Consider the following 16,978-nt stretch of genomic DNA (forward strand, 5'->3'; position numbering starts at 1 on the left):
TAGAAATGATGTTTTGAAGGTCTCGGGACCAAAGAGCCTATGTAAAAAAAAAATATCGGATTCCTCGAAAAATTTAAAATAAAAAAAAATGGAGAAATCTGGAAAAAACTGACTACTTGCGATAACTTTAACATTTAAGCGATGACCTCTTAGGTACCAAAAGTAGCGTTTTTCAATTATGGAAATTTCAGTACCCGAAAAAGTATAGGTCATTGCTCAAATTTTCAAGTTATCGTAGTTTTAGTGAAAAAGTTGATTTTTTCCGTTTTCGGACACTGTTAATCTACAAAAATGAAAAAAGAAATCGAAGGTTTTAAAGTTGATAAACATTGAATTTTTGTTATAAAAAGTCATTTCAAAATAGGTAAATTCAGTTAAAAATGTAACTTTTTATTGAATAGTGCTAATCATAACCTAAAACTTTGCCGAAGACACCAAATCGATCAGATAATCTTTTCTCGAGATACAGATTTTTGAATGTTTTCATAGAACTTTTTATGGCCAGCTCTCACGTACTAATGATGCAAAATGGCTTATTTGGACATAAGGAATCGATACTTTGTCATACAAATCAAAAAAATAAAATCAAAATTTAGAATCAGGTGAAATTCTAGGGAACTGCTTTGAAGAATTACTGCTGTTCGCTTCTCGTACTTCTCGTTGCATCCAATTCCTTGGTCTTAAGCAACAGCATCGAACCGCTGATATTGTTTTGATTTTTGCTGACTTGTGAAATAAATAAAACTAGAGAAAATCAAGCAAAACAATGTAAATGGGCCAATGTGGATTCTACCCTGCTTTAGTCAGTGAATGTTTACATGAGGATTGAGCAGGACAGACTACTTGTTTACAAATCCACATTGGCCCAACTAGATTGTTTTGCTTGAAGTTTTTCCTAAGACACTTGAGCACCAACGCGAGAATTTCCAGAACGAAACTCGATCGCAGCCAAAAGCCTTAACCATCAAGGCACTTTGCATACGGAGTTTGAAATTTGATAAAAATTATCCGAATCAGCATAACTCCCAGCGGATGTCGTATAGCTCAACCATTCCGTTTGAAGCAGTTTCAAATCAGTCTTGGTTGGAGCTTCAGAGAAGGAGGTTTAAATAACGGTCGAACGCTTGAAAGTGCAATGAAGTGTTTTGTAACTTGTATCATTTTTGGAATTTTCTATGGTACTTGAAGCTTTGCAAAGTGTTTTTTTATCTAGATTAAAATAAGTTTAAATATTCGAGGTATTAATCAATTTCTTTCTAATTCTCTCCTTACAGGCGTCCCCACAGTTTGCACGTGGTGTGGACACGCCGTTCGCGCCGCGTTTTGTCCAGCGCCCTGGCCTGGGAGCCGGATCTGGTCAATCCGGTGAGCAGCACGATGGCGTGGCCAATGCCGGACAATCACACCATCGCCGTAACGCTCTTCAAGGACATCCGGACGCACGAGCTCGAGGACAAGGACTGGACCTTCGTGCTGGAGGACGTCTCCCAGCTGGGCAAGAAACGCCTGCTGGCCTCGGCTACGATCAATATGCGCAAATACGCCAGCATCGAGTCCACCCAGCAGACGTTCACGCTGGAAATGCGGCCCACGTCCAAGAAGATTCTGTCGGCGCAGCTGGAACTTACGCTGAGCTGTGTGTTTCTGCGTGAGGGAAAGGCTACCGATGAGGACATGCAGAGCATCATTTCGCTGATGTCGGTGAACAACGTGTGTGATATTGCCCCGCTGGATGACCTGGAGGACATTCCGGACATGGAGAGTTCGATAGAGATCTCGGAACATGTGCTCGATTTTACGCAGCAGCTTGAGCAGCTGACCACCAGCTTGAACAGTTCGGATCTGGCGACACCGATGAGCGGTAAGTTTAGATTATACGTTTTCGGGATGACATCTTAAAAAATATTAATTAAATAAATAATAATATTTTTTTCTGTTACAGTACCTTCCCTCTCGGACGACCAAACGCCAGTGGTCAGCGGCTCTCGGGACATGCTCAAAGAAATACTCAACGATCGCGGCTACATCTCGCTGACCAGCGAGGGAGGCAGCAGCACAACCACCACCAAAGAACCGGACGAAAACGACAACAGCAAGGAGAAACCTCCGGAGCATTTTTACCCCAAAATCGTGGACTACGAGCCGAAGTTCTCCTTCAGCAAACCGAAGGAAGCCCCGGATCACATTCCAAAGACGGTCAGTGCACTGGAAGAGTCCCAGCGGTTGGACGAGGAGCAGATGGATTTGCTGGAAGCACTCGACGAGGCGGAGGAGGAGGAGCCGCAGAAGAGTCCGGTTGAGGTTGAGGAGCCAACACCGCAACCGTCGCCGGCACCTGTTCCGAAAATTGTGGAGAGCGAACCGGCCGCGAAAAAGTCTCCGGAGGAACAGCAGAGCAGCAGGGCGGAGTTGAAGCCGCTGAAACTGATCAAAAGCTACGACCATCAACCTCCGGTTGTGGTTGCTGAAAAAGAAGTTGCTGCTGCTGCAGCGGAGGTTGAAAAGGTTGAAGTCGTTGAGCTACCACCAAAGGTGGTGGTGCCTCCGGCACCGGAACCAGTCGTGGAGTTCAAGAAGCCTCTCCTACGTGATAGCACCCCAGGGCAGGATCTGCTCGAGTGGTGCAAGGAGATTACCAAGAGCTACAACGGAGTCAAGGTTACGAATCTGACCACCAGTTGGCGCAACGGGATGGCGTTCTGTGCAATAATACATCACTTTTATCCTAGTTTAATGTGAGTTGTTGATAAAGTCACAATAACTTTTTAACTAATTTTGGTTTATCTTTCTAGTGACCTGAGCAAGCTGTCCCCAGGAAACGTGATAGAGAACTGCCGGACGGCGTTCGACGCGGCGGAAAAGTTGGGCATTCCGCGCGTCATCGAACCACGGGACATGAACATGCTGGCGGTGCCCGACAAGCTGGCCGTCATGACGTACCTGTACCAGCTGCGGGCCCACTTTACCGGCCACCAGCTGGAGGTGCACACGATAGGTGAGTGTTTTCCAAGCAAGGGATTTCCTCACATTTATCTCATTCTTTGAAAATTGGGTAAGCTTTCCCTCGAAAAAAAAATCTAAAAAAAGGTTGTGGTTCTAATTTCTGTTTCCCCGTGTAGACTCAGGCATTCCATGTCAGGCCTGCCAACTGGCGGCCGAACAAGCCATCTGCATTTATGCTCAGACCAAGTGTCAACGAGGTAGTAGTAGTAGTAACACACATTTGTGGGTGTAACAAAACGACACACGAGCGCAAAATACTAACCTCCTACGAAATCATGCTTTCAAACAAAACGGTGTGTGATATGCTGAATGTGCACTTTTAAGCTCTAAGGTTTCTGGAATTTGCTGCGTGGAAGGTTGTTCCAGGAATCTGATGCATTCCACAATGGCTGATGGCAAATGGCTAACAAATCATACTCATTTCATGCGCTTGAATAAACAATCGACAAATTGAAAGTTCGAACGTAGGAAAAAGTCGGGAAAACCCTGTTGAAATCAATTTAAAATTAGTTCTTATAAACATTTTAAGCATTCTCTGAAAAAATATATCAAATATTGGTCTACACCTGAGGGTTGTAGTGTTAACGGTTTCGTTTTGTTTTAGCTATTTAAACCATCATCCTTAGTGTTATAAAATATCAAATTTTCAGTTCTCAGCGACTACAATCATCATGCTTGAAATTTCATCTCCCAACTTTCACTGACCTTCTTTTCGTCGAGAGATTCTACGATAATAGTTATCGTTATTCCGATAATTCTATCGGCAATAATCTTATCACCGATAAGGCTGGTACAAATATTTTCAAAGATTTTTTCACCGTTCTACAATATTATTTTTTTAATATAGAAGATTCAGAGTATAAATACTCAAAATTGTTCACAAATTACAGAATTTCTTGGAAAGTATTCAAATTGTAATAATTTGCAATATGGGTATCAATTGAAGGGAAATATTGTATGCTTTTTCACTTTTTATACAGCCATTCTGCCGTTCTACGCATAATTGTCCCATGTTCAAAAAAGTGCAACTGAGAAAAACGCGATTGAAATTTTTTGACCGTTTTTTGTGTTTCTACGCATAATTGTCCCGTGGGTCCCTATTCACCCCATAAGTCCCTAATCATCTCAGATAGCAGTTTATCACTCTTATTTGTAGTCCTCTTGCTATACAATAGGTAAACAAGAAACAATACTTCGTAAAACTGATAATTGGTGGGACAATTATGCGTAGAAGTACAACGATGGGACAAACAGACTTGGTGTTGTTTTCACTAAGTTTACGAACAAAGTACAAGATTTTATCCGAAATCCTGTCCTATCCTATCCGAAATAGGGTGGTCCATTAAATTTCGTTTTTCGTCGATTTTCGCAAAAACCACGTTTTTCAAAAAATCATATCTCCGGAACGGCTGAATCAATTTTGGAGCGCCACAATTCAAAAGAAAGGTTATTAGTTGGGCTTTTTAGGAAAAATATGTTGAAGTCCAAAAAATCTAGCCAAACATTTGAAAAGGTTTTATGAAAAATTCATTAGCCGATTTCAAGGTCTCGGGACCAAAGAGCCCATGTTTGAAAATATTTTTCCCTGATTCCTTGTAATATTTTACATTACATATCAAAAAATTGCGAATATCCATTAACACGTTTCGGAGATATGATTTTGAAATATAAAAACTGGGTTTTTCGACGCGCCGCGCGCAAAAACGGAAAAATGACAAAAACGGATAAAAATTAACTTTTTTCACTAAAACTGCGATGACTTGAAAATTTCAACGATGACCTATACATATTTGGGTACCAAAATTTTAATTGAAAGACGCAACTTTTGGTACCCAGACATGTATTGGTCATCGCTAAAATTTCCAAGTTATCGTAGTTTTAGTGAAAAAAGTTAATTTTTACCCGTTTCCGTCATTTTCCCGTTTTTGCGCGCGGCGCGTCGGAAAACCCAGTTTTTATGTTAAAAAAATCATATCTCCGAAACGTGTTATTCGCAATTTTTTGATATGTTATGTAAAATATGACAAGGAATCAGGGAAAAATATTTTCAGACATGGGCTCTTTGGTCCCGAGACCTTGAAATCGGCAAATGAAATTTTCATAGGATCTTTTCAAATATTCAGCTAGTTTTTTTGAACCTCAACATATTTTTTTCTAAAAAGCCCAACTAATAACCTTTCTTTTGAATTGTGGCGCTCCAAAATTGGTTCAGCCGTTCCGGAGATATGATTTTTTGAAAATCGTGGTTTTTGCGAAAATCGACGAAAAACGCAATTTAATGAACCACCCTATTTCGGATAGGACCACCCTAATCCCCAAACAAAAAAATACGGGTCTAATTATTTGGGCCAAAGAACCCCCACTCCAAATTTGAGCCAAATCGGAGCACTTTTAATTTGGAGACTTCCTGTTTGACGTGGAATGGCTGTAATATTTTTTTAAATTCTATTTTTTACTGAACTGAAAATTATTTGATAGCCATATTGAAAAACAAATAAAGTGAAAATGCATTCAAAATGTTGCTTCTTTTGCAAGTTTTGAAAATTTGAGTATTTTCGAAAAAATACGGTATTGCGTGGAAATTTTTCATATTTAACAAAACAAACTCTAATAAAATGCATACAAAATTAAGCTTCGTTTGGTCATGACCATGAAAATTTCAATATTTTCTAAACAATATGACATTCTGTGAAAATTTTCGTTTTTAACAAAAAGAACTATAAAAAGGTGAAATCACATACCAAATTTTCCTTTGTTTGATACCCATATTGCAAATATTGAAAATTTGAGTATTTTCGAATAAAATACGGTAATTTGTAAGAATTTTACTATTAAAACAAACTACTAAAGTGTAAAAGCATTTCAAGTTTCGCTTCGTTTGATACTCATACTGCAAATTTTAAAAATTTGAGTCTTTTTTATATAATGGTATTTGTGAAAAATATCGTTAACATCCTTGGTGTTTACACAATCCTTTGTAAAATTCTCTTTTTCTCCCTCATTCCCACATTTACAATCATCCCCCCTCAACAACAAATTTGTCAACGCAGTTTAACAGAACGCCGTGCATGGTCGGTCGGAAAAGAGAAGGAGTGATAGAAAGATAATAGGTCTATTCCCGTACTTGCAGAATTGCAGAATTTCTGCAGCTTCTGCAGAATTCTGCAGCCAGCATAAGTCATTTTTTTGCAGCACGTTCCCGTACTTTGTAGCTCGCTCTCTTCAAGGGTTTCCAGAAGCGTTTATTACTTGCCAGTCTGCCAATTAATTACTTAAATTTCTGGTCCAAAATGATTAATTACATTAATTACTTAATTACTTTTCATTACGATAAAAAACATTTAATTTTATTTAAGTATTCATTTCTACGGTTCAAAACTAAATTATTTATAAATAGCTCATTCGATAGCTCTTTTTTAAAAATTATGCTATTTTTTTTGTACCAATCAGGATATTGTGAATTTTGCGTATAATTTTTATTGAAAATAGCTATAGGCGATCAAACGTAAAAAATGCCCCCCACTAGAGGGCGCTGAAACTTTGGGTGATTTTTACATAATATCCTACAGCAAGTTAATTGGTTTGAAATTTGGAATTGTTTTATTTTTTTATAAAATTGACATTAGTATTTAATTATACCATTTTCAGGTAAGAAATAAGTAGCTCAATTGATATGAACAATAATATTTGTTTTATGGCCAATTTAACCTGTTCATTATCTGATTCGAAATTCCATTATGTTTCACGTTTCGATCAACCAAACCCTTATCAATCAATTGCAAAAGAAGATTATTTAAGTTGACTTACGATTTTTGAAGTCGTGTTTTTCATAAAAGCAAAAAAATACTGTACCGTAAAACGGGGTGACTTTGATAGCCGGGGTGACTTTGATAGGTTTGCGATTTTTCCGCAAAATGAAGAGTACAATTAAAATACGCAAGGAATGGCTTAGAAACATACTGACCATGGTAGAGAAGTGTTCAAAGTACCTCAAGAAGAACTTTTCATAAAATGTTGACAAGTTTAAAAAATTTGTTAACTATAGTTAAGAAAATGTTGATAAAAGTCATTATTTTAAACTTCTCAAAGTGTCATGATTTTCTCAATGAACATGATTTTTAATCGGAAAACGGAATGCATTTTCGGATTCTTTGGACAATTTTCCACTAGGAGAAGGTTAAAAAAGTTTGTAAATAATAAATAATATGTGTTTTTGAAACACAATAAAAAAAAATCTCCAAATTTATAGGCAATTTCAGTTGAACAAATTTCATGTAAAATGTGAAAACTTGTGATTCGTGCTTCGAATTCAGTATAAAATGCAATATAAATCGATAATTTTATAAACAAAACTAGTTTTAACAAATTTTAGGCAAAATTCTAACTATTTAAATATTTTACCTGAAGTTTATATGTATTTTGCTAAAAAGCTTATACACTTAGTAAACTAAATATAAACATTGTATTTTTTTCTTAAAAACTATATCAGCTAACTTAGTGATGGTACATTTAGCGTACAAATAAAGTTTGAACATCTTAAATATGATTTTAACAAGAAAAACTATGACTATCAAAGTCACCCCGGAATTAAAACTAAGAATTTTTAACGTAACTATTTTTCTAAACATTATTGAAAAAACTTTTTTTCCGAAAAAGTGCATGGACTTTGTGTGGTCTACCCCAGTACATGTTTTAAAAATAATAATCTTGAGAAAAACCTTACCTGTTGGAAAAAATTCTAAAAACAAATTGAAATCCTATCAAAGTCACCCCGGTTTACGGTACTGTATTTCTTCAATATATAAATTTAAATATAATTGATTAATAATTTAAAATTGATTTCAGTTAATTGGAAGTAGAATGCCATTAAAATATAGAAGTTGTTTGAAAAAAGGCCCCCTGATTTTTGTGAAATTCATCAAAATAACGTTAAGTTTTAATTTTTTTTTTTTTTTCAAATATTGGTTTGACATTACCTTGCATGTTTTTTTTCTCAAGCAAATTAAAAAAAATCCGCTGCTGAAAATACGAATAATGTGAAAGGTGACATTTACATTGGATTTAATTTCTGCATCTGAATATTAGTCAATTTTAATTTCACTGAGTTTGATTTTTAACATTGAAACATTTGTCTCAGAAATATTTCGAAATTTTTCGGGAAAATTGCTGAGCTCTTAATAGAGAGATATTACAGGACTGTCAATTTCTGCATTGACATTGATTTTTATTGATTTTTAAATGGCTATCACTTGAAAACTTTGTTTTTATCAATGATAATTAAATACGTTTTGGTTTTAAATATTTGATCCACATAAACTTCAAATAATTTTGACTGCCTATTAGAAGCAAAAGCATAAAAATTTATCAATTCTTATGTAGTTCTTGCAAAAAAAAAGAAACATATTTTTATAATAACTTAATAAAGATTAATAGATTTCGGATTCACAAAACATTTTTTACTGGGTAATATATCATGGCGTTGTCTTTTGTTGTTAATTAGCTTCGATAAACAACAAGATAAAAATAAATTTTAGGAGAGAACTATAGTGAATAAGGCCTTCTATATACAGAACCAGTCTCTTTTAATCTTTGTGTTTCACTTTTATTTCAAATAAATAAAATACTGTTATAATAGATTATATATAAGAAATAAATAGTTTCGTTGAAGAAGAACAATTTAAAAAAAAATCAATTGCTTTAATTACTAAAAAATTACTTTAATTACCAATTAATTACTTTAAATTACTCTAATTACCATGAATTACTAAGTAATTAAAGAATTTCCTAATTACCAGCTAAAAATCAAAGTAATTATTAATTACTTGCCAGTCCGAGGCCTTGCTGGAAACCCTTGGCTCTCTTCATCTCTCTCTTTTGCAGAAGTTCTGCAAGTAGAGAAGCGGCAAAAATTTTGCCTGGGTAGCGCGTTCCAGTACTTTTTCTGCAACATTGTACACAGTTGAGTGGAGTTACTCAAATTGGGTATTATTTTTTTTATTATTTCAAAATATTAAAAAAAATGGTTGATTAAAAAAAGTAATTGAAAGAAGTTTACCTATAGAACTGGGACATTGCAATGCAATGGGAATGCAGCACAATATTTTATTTGAAAAATCATGGATGTATTACTTATTAAGTAACTAGAAATTAATTATGCTTAGGTAGAAATCATATATTAGAAACATCTTAAAGAATTTACAGTAGGTAACAATTTTACAAATGAGAGTGGCAGGTACGTTTAATAAACATGATTTGAAAAAAGACAAACAAAGGTTTAATATAGAAGGGACCAAAAATACATGTTTAGTAGCAGAATGTTTGAAAGATTATTCAGGATAACATGAATAAATTATGACTGGATGTCACATTAAATAACAACGGCGAAGCAGTAAAATTGACAAATAAAAAAAAAAATTATTACAAACTCAAAAATGTTGATACACATGAATTAAGCAATCTGGAAATTAAGAAATCCATGATTAAAAATATATAAAAAAAAAACTAATATTTCCACATCAAGAAACATTTAAAAAAACATTAAATCAGATATTTGAGAAATTTAAAAATGCAAATAATTATATCAGAAAAAAACAATAAATCACAAATTCAAAGCTTAAAAAATCAAATAATTAAAAACTAAATATTTCAAAATGATTAAAGTTCAAAAAATCTTTATTTAAAAAATTCAAAATAAAAAAATGGTTGAAAAAATTCAAAATAAAATAACAAAGTTTTTTTTTTTAATATTTATGAGTTCAGAACACAACAAATTCAAAAGCTCAGTTGAAAATAATAAGATAGAAACATAAAGAAATTATAATTTCAAATACAAGTAAAATTAAAAAATTCTGCAAATCAAAATTTTTAAAACTCAAATAAAAATAAAATAGGAACATTCAAAATTTTCATTCTTTAAATGCTCTAAATTTTAATTTCTAACCTAAAATATGACTTCAAAAAATGTGTATTTATTATGATTCAAGATGGCGTAGAAATTAAAAGTTCAAGAATTTAAGAATTTATGAATTAAAGAATTTAAGAATTTAAGAATTTAAGAATTTAAGAATTTATGAATTTAAGAATTTAAGAATTTAAGAATTTAAGAATTTAAGAATTTAAGAATTTAAGAATTTAAGAATTTAAGAATTTAAGAATTTAAGAATTTAAGAATTTAAGAATTTAAGAATTTAAGAATTTAAGAATTTAAGAATTTAAGAATTTAAGAATTTAAGAATTTAAGAATTTAAGAATTTAAGAATTTAAGAATTTAAGAATTTAAGAATTTAAGAATTTAAGAATTTAAGAATTTAAGAATTTAAGAATTTAAAAATTTAAGAATTTAAGAATTTAAGAATTTAAGAATTTAAGAATTTAAGAATTTAAGAATTTAAGAATTTAAGAATTTAAGAATTTAAGAATTTAAGAATTTAAGAATTTAAGAATTTAAGAATTTAAGAATTTAAGAATTTAAGAATTTAAGAATTTAAGAATTTAAGAATTTAAGAATTTAAGAATTTAAGAATTTAAGAATTTAAGAATTTAAGAATTTAAGAATTTAAGAATTTAAGAATTTAAGAATTTAAGAATTTAAGAATTTAATAATTTAAGAATTTAAGAATTTAAGAATTTAAGAATTTAAGAATTTAAGAATTTAAGAATTTAAGAATTTAAGAATTTAAGAATTTAAGAATTTAAGAATTTAAGAATTTAAGAATTTAAGAATTTAAGAATTTAAGAATTTAAGAATTTAAGAATTTAAGAATTTAAGAATTTAAGAATTTAAGAATTTAAGAATTTAAGAATTTAAGAATTTAAGAATTTAAGAATTTAAGAATTTAAGAATTTAAGAATTTAAGAATTTAAGAATTTAAGAATTTAAGAATTTAAGAATTTAAGAATTTAAGAATTTAAGAATTTAAGAATTTAAGAATTTAAGAATTTAAGAATTTAAGAATTTAAGAATTTAAGAATTTAAGAATTTAAGAATTTAAGAATTTAAGAATTTAAGAATTTAAGAATTTAAGAATTTAAGAATTTAAGAATTTAAGAATTTAAGAATTTAAGAATTTAAGAATTTAAGAATTTAAGAATTTAAGAATTTAAGAATTTAAGAATTTAAGAATTTAAGAATTTAAGAATTTAAGAATTTAAGAATTTAAGAATTTAAGAATTTAAGAATTTAAGAATTTAAGAATTTAAGAATTTAAGAATTTAAGAATTTAAGAATTTAAGAATTTAAGAATTTAAGAATTTAAGAATTTAAGAATTTAAGAATTTAAGAATTTAAGAATTTAAGAATTTAAGAATTTAAGAATTTAAGAATTTAAGAATTTAAGAATTTAAGAATTTAAGAATTTAAGAATTTAAGAATTTAAGAATTTAAGAATTTAAGAATTTAAGAATTTAAGAATTTAAGAATTTAAGAATTTAAGAATTTAAGAATTTAAGAATTTAAGAATTTAAGAATTTAAGAATTTAAGAATTTAAGAATTTAAGAATTTAAGAATTTAAGAATTTAAGAATTTAAGAATTTAAGAATTTAAGAATTTAAGAATTTAAGAATTTAAGAATTTAAGAATTTAAGAATTTAAGAATTTAAGAATTTAAGAATTTAAGAATTTAAGAATTTAAGAATTTAAGAATTTAAGAATTTAAGAATTTAAGAATTTAAGAATTTAAGAATTTAAGAATTTAAGAATTTAAGAATTTAAGAATTTAAGAATTTAAGAATTTAAGAATTTAAGAATTTAAGAATTTAAGAATTTAAGAATTTAAGAATTTAAGAATTTAAGAATTTAAGAATTTAAGAATTTAAGAATTTAAGAATTTAAGAATTTAAGAATTTAAGAATTTAAGAATTTAAGAATTTAAGAATTTAAGAATTTAAGAATTTAAGAATTTAAGAATTTAAGAATTTAAGAATTTAAGAATTTAAGAATTTAAGAATTTAAGAATTTAAGAATTTAAGAATTTAAGAATTTAAGAATTTAAGAATTTAAGAATTTAAGAATTTAAGAATTTAAGAATTTAAGAATTTAAGAATTTAAGAATTTAAGAATTTAAGAATTTAAGAATTTAAGAATTTAAGAATTTAAGAATTTAAGAATTTAAGAATTTAAGAATTTAAGAATTTAAGAATTTAAGAATTTAAGAATTTAAGAATTTAAGAATTTAAGAATTTAAGAATTTAAGAATTTAAGAATTTAAGAATTTAAGAATTTAAGAATTTAAGAATTTAAGAATTTAAGAATTTAAGAATTTAAGAATTTAAGAATTTAAGAATTTAAGAATTTAAGAATTTAAGAATTTAAGAATTTAAGAATTTAAGAATTTAAGAATTTAAGAATTTAAGAATTTAAGAATTTAAGAATTTAAGAATTTAAGAATTTAAGAATTTAAGAATTTAAGAATTTAAGAATTTAAGAATTTAAGAATTTAAGAATTTAAGAATTTAAGAATTTAAGAATTTAAGAATTTAAGAATTTAAGAATTTAAGAATTTAAGAATTTAAGAATTTAAGAATTTAAGAATTTAAGAATTTAAGAATTTAAGAATTTAAGAATTTAAGAATTTAAGAATTTAAGAATTTAAGAATTTAAGAATTTAAGAATTTAAGAATTTAAGAATTTAAGAATTTAAGAATTTAAGAATTTAAGAATTTAAGAATTTAAGAATTTAAGAATTTAAGAATTTAAGAATTTAAGAATTTAAGAATTTAAGAATTTAAGAATTTAAGAATTTAAGAATTTAAGAATTTAAGAATTTAAGAATTTAAGAATTTAAGAATTTAAGAATTTAAGAATTTAAGAATTTAAGAATTTAAGAATTTAAGAATTTAAGAATTTAAGAATTTAAGAATTTAAGAATTTAAGAATTTAAGAATTTAAGAATTTAAGAATTTAAGAATTTAAGAATTTAAGAATTTAAGAATTTAAGAATTTAAGAATTTAAGAATTTAAGAATTTAAGAATTTAAGAATTTAAGAATTTAAGAATTTAAGAATTTAAGAATTTAAGAATTTAAGAATTTAAGAATTTAAGAATTTAAGAATTTAAGAATTTAAGAATTTAAGAATTTAAGAATTTAAGAATTTAAGAATTTAAGAATTTAAGAATTTAAGAATTTAAGAATTTAAGAATTTAAGAATTTAAGAATTTAAGAATTTAAGAATTTAAGAATTTAAGAATTTAAGAATTTAAGAATTTAAGAATTTAAGAATTTAAGAATTTAAGAATTTAAGAATTTAAGAATTTAAGAATTTAAGAATTTAAGAATTTAAGAATTTAAGAATTTAAGAATTTAAGAATTTAAGAATTTAAGAATTTAAGAATTTAAGAATTTAAGAATTTAAGAATTTAAGAATTTAAGAATTTAAGAATTTAAGAATTTAAGAATTTAAGAATTTAAGAATTTAAGAATTTAAGAATTTAAGAATTTAAGAATTTAAGAATTTAAGAATTTAAGAATTTAAGAATTTAAGAATTTAAGAATTTAAGAATTTAAGAATTTAAGAATTTAAGAATTTAAGAATTTAAGAATTTAAGAATTTAAGAATTTAAGAATTTAAGAATTTAAGAATTTAAGAATTTAAGAATTTAAGAATTTAAGAATTTAAGAATTTAAGAATTTAAGAATTTAAGAATTTAAGAATTTAAGAATTTAAGAATTTAAGAATTTAAGAATTTAAGAATTTAAGAATTTAAGAATTTAAGAATTTAAGAATTTAAGAATTTAAGAATTTAAGAATTTAAGAATTTAAGAATTTAAGAATTTAAGAATTTAAGAATTTAAGAATTTAAGAATTTAAGAATTTAAGAATTTAAGAATTTAAGAATTTAAGAATTTAAGAATTTAAGAATTTAAGAATTTAAGAATTTAAGAATTTAAGAATTTAAGAATTTAAGAATTTAAGAATTTAAGAATTTAAGAATTTAAGAATTTAAGAATTTAAGAATTTAAGAATTTAAGAATTTAAGAATTTAAGAATTTAAGAATTTAAGAATTTAAGAATTTAAGAATTTAAGAATTTAAGAATTTAAGAATTTAAGAATTTAAGAATTTAAGAATTTAAGAATTTAAGAATTTAAGAATTTAAGAATTTAAGAATTTAAGAATTTAAGAATTTAAGAATTTAAGAATTTAAGAATTTAAGAATTTAAGAATTTAAGAATTTAAGAATTTAAGAATTTAAGAATTTAAGAATTTAAGAATTTAAGAATTTAAGAATTTAAGAATTTAAGAATTTAAGAATTTAAGAATTTAAGAATTTAAGAATTTAAGAATTTAAGAATTTAAGAATTTAAGAATTTAAGAATTTAAGAATTTAAGAATTTAAGAATTTAAGAATTTAAGAATTTAAGAATTTAAGAATTTAAGAATTTAAGAATTTAAGAATTTAAGAATTTAAGAATTTAAGAATTTAAGAATTTAAGAATTTAAGAATTTAAGAATTTAAGAATTTAAGAATTTAAGAATTTAAGAATTTAAGAATTTAAGAATTTAAGAATTTAAGAATTTAAGAATTTAAGATTTTAAGAATTTAAGAATTTAAGATTTTAAGAATTTAAGAATTTAAGATTTTAAGAATTTATGAATTTTAATTTCGACAAATAAATTTTTTTTCTTGGTTAATATAAGAATACAAATTGGTAGCACCGTTAAAGGTATAATTTATTATTTGCCAATTAAACTTACTTGTTATTTAACACACATATTTAGTATATTCTGAGGTATATTCAAAAACAATTGAAGATCAAAAATTATTCCTAAACAAATATTTATTTGAAATTATTAAACTCAAAAGAAATGTGTCTTTTAAAAGTGTTTTAAAACAATTTGTTTCTTTAGTACATTTTTTTGTTGGGGTACTAGCCGTGCTGTCACACTATGGCTTAAGTTATCAATGTTTTATCAGGTAAAAATATAAACACTAAAAAAATCGCTATATCATTTACAAAAATGAACTAAGCCTGAAATCGTTTACATAAAAAAATCGTTCTCAATAAAACCAGAAATTAGAAAACTATCCCAAAATCATTTATGATTACAACTTATAATAAAATGCTTAATTTCACCCAACTTGCAGATTTTATGTAAGCGTGTAGCGAGGCGTGTAGTCAACATCCATCACACCAAATTGCAGTAACTTTTCAACAAGAAAGAGAAGAGAGAGCTTGCAGAAAAGTACGGGAACGGTTTTGTTGCAACTTCTACCTCTCTCACTGCAGAAGTTCTGCCTGAGAGAAAAGTTACTTTTGTTGCAGAAAAGTACGGGAACGCTCTGCTGCCGTTTTTGTGCAGAATTGCAGAATTCTGCAGTACGGGAATAGACCTAATGACAACTCACAAGCTATAGTGTGTTGTGGCCTGAACCACAACACGCCCTTTTTCCCATATTTACCATCTCTGTTTGGCGATATAAGACAATAAAACTTATGTACGTCAACAGGTAAACGCAATGACTAAATCTAAGAGATAAAATGAAGTCGATAGGTAGTCAATTATAATACTAGGGAGGTAGTTGATCTACTGACATGGAAATACTTAATAAAGGTGAGCTCGTCCTTGGACGAGCAGAGTTGAAGTACAACGGAACAAGTGTACATTGTTTTATATTAAAGAAAGTCCGCGATAATAAATATTTAACATTTGGTGTCAGGAGTCAAAAATGTAGCTGAAGTAAAGTGATTAAAAAAAAGGATCTTCGGCCAGGAACCCTGCAGTAAACACGGACACGATTGGTAACATATAATAAAAAATACTTTAACAAACATGGAAAATTGGTTGAAATTTGAACACATCGAACTATTTGACGGTTCGGTGCAAAAATTAAAATCCTTTATAGAAATTGTGGATCTTTTTCACGAAATCTATAAAACAAAAAATATAAATGAGAAACATTTCCTTACAGTGATTAAATACTGTAAACTTTCGGAAAATGTACAATATGAATTCAAAAACAAAAAAAATTGATACTTGGGACCAACTTAAATCTTTTTTGCAAGATAGATTTAAACCAAGTTTAAAATTGATGTTGGAATTATTAGACGAAATGAATGCATCATCAATCAAACAAAATGAAACCTTAACTGATTTCATTGCTAGACTTAATTATATTCTGACAAAAATAAAAAACAATTGTGGCTCCGAATTTGAATTATTCCATCAGCATGCCATGGGTAAAGCTGTATGGAAAATAAAAGATTTGTTGTCCATCGACACAATTATTATTTTAGGCCAAGCGTCTACTTTAGACGAAATCCAAATTACTTTGGAAAAATTAAATTTAGGTGACAAAAAAATGTATGGTAAATTTCTACCATTAATTGACAGAGCAGGAAATTTAGAACAATCTACAGCTCAAAACAACGGAGTTCAATATTTTAAATTCAAAAACCATTTTCAACCATGTTTGAATTCTGGGAAAAAAAGTCCCCAAAACTTCAATCCCAGGTATAAGGGTAACAATTTTAATCCATTGCACAATAACAATAATGATGCAAAACAAGAAAATATTTATAGAATCCGACAACAAAATAACATGAATTACTTTCACAGTAAAAATAATTGGAAATATTTTGTTCCTAAAAGGGAAAACATTCATTATAAAGATACAAAAATTAACCCTTATTATAAGGGTAAAACTTTCGTTTCATTTTTTAAAAACAAAAGACCTTATTTTATAAACAATTACGATAACAACAATAATAATAATATGACCAATGGTAATTTCAAAATAACAACTCTCGCAACAATGGTTATAATAACACAAATAATTGCCACAACTATAACACAAAATATAATCATTACTGGCAAAACAGTATGCCAAAAAATAAAAATTATTTAGCGAAAAACAATTCAAATGATGAAATCTCGTATATTCAAGCTGAAAATTTCAACAATCCAAATATCAGTGAAAACCTTTGTGACAATACTGAAAATCCAATTCTACATAAAAATCAAAAAACAGCAGAAT

At 27.8% G+C, this 16,978-nt stretch overlaps 1 protein-coding gene across 3 annotated transcripts in view; it reads left to right on the forward strand.

Annotated features, from left to right (window-relative positions):
• LOC120417981 (EH domain-binding protein 1) overlaps positions 1 to 16,978 on the forward strand; it is a 62,945-nt gene that overhangs the window by 31,307 nt on the left and 14,660 nt on the right. For 2 of the 3 annotated variants that reach the window (XM_039580222.2, XM_039580221.2), the window contains exons 2-4: positions 1,275 to 1,861; positions 1,943 to 2,735; positions 2,793 to 2,995. In XM_039580222.2, coding sequence (XP_039436156.1) covers positions 1,275 to 1,861; positions 1,943 to 2,735; positions 2,793 to 2,995 — 1,583 coding nt within the window. Of the gene's footprint in view, positions 1 to 1,075; positions 1,179 to 1,274; positions 1,862 to 1,942; positions 2,736 to 2,792; positions 2,996 to 16,978 lie in introns of those variants that run through there. The other variant, XM_039580223.2, reaches the window with a different exon arrangement.

Source organism: Culex pipiens, chromosome 2, assembly GCF_016801865.2.
Source record: "Culex pipiens pallens isolate TS chromosome 2, TS_CPP_V2, whole genome shotgun sequence".
In the NCBI taxonomy this organism is placed as follows: Eukaryota; Metazoa; Arthropoda; class Insecta; order Diptera; family Culicidae; genus Culex; species Culex pipiens.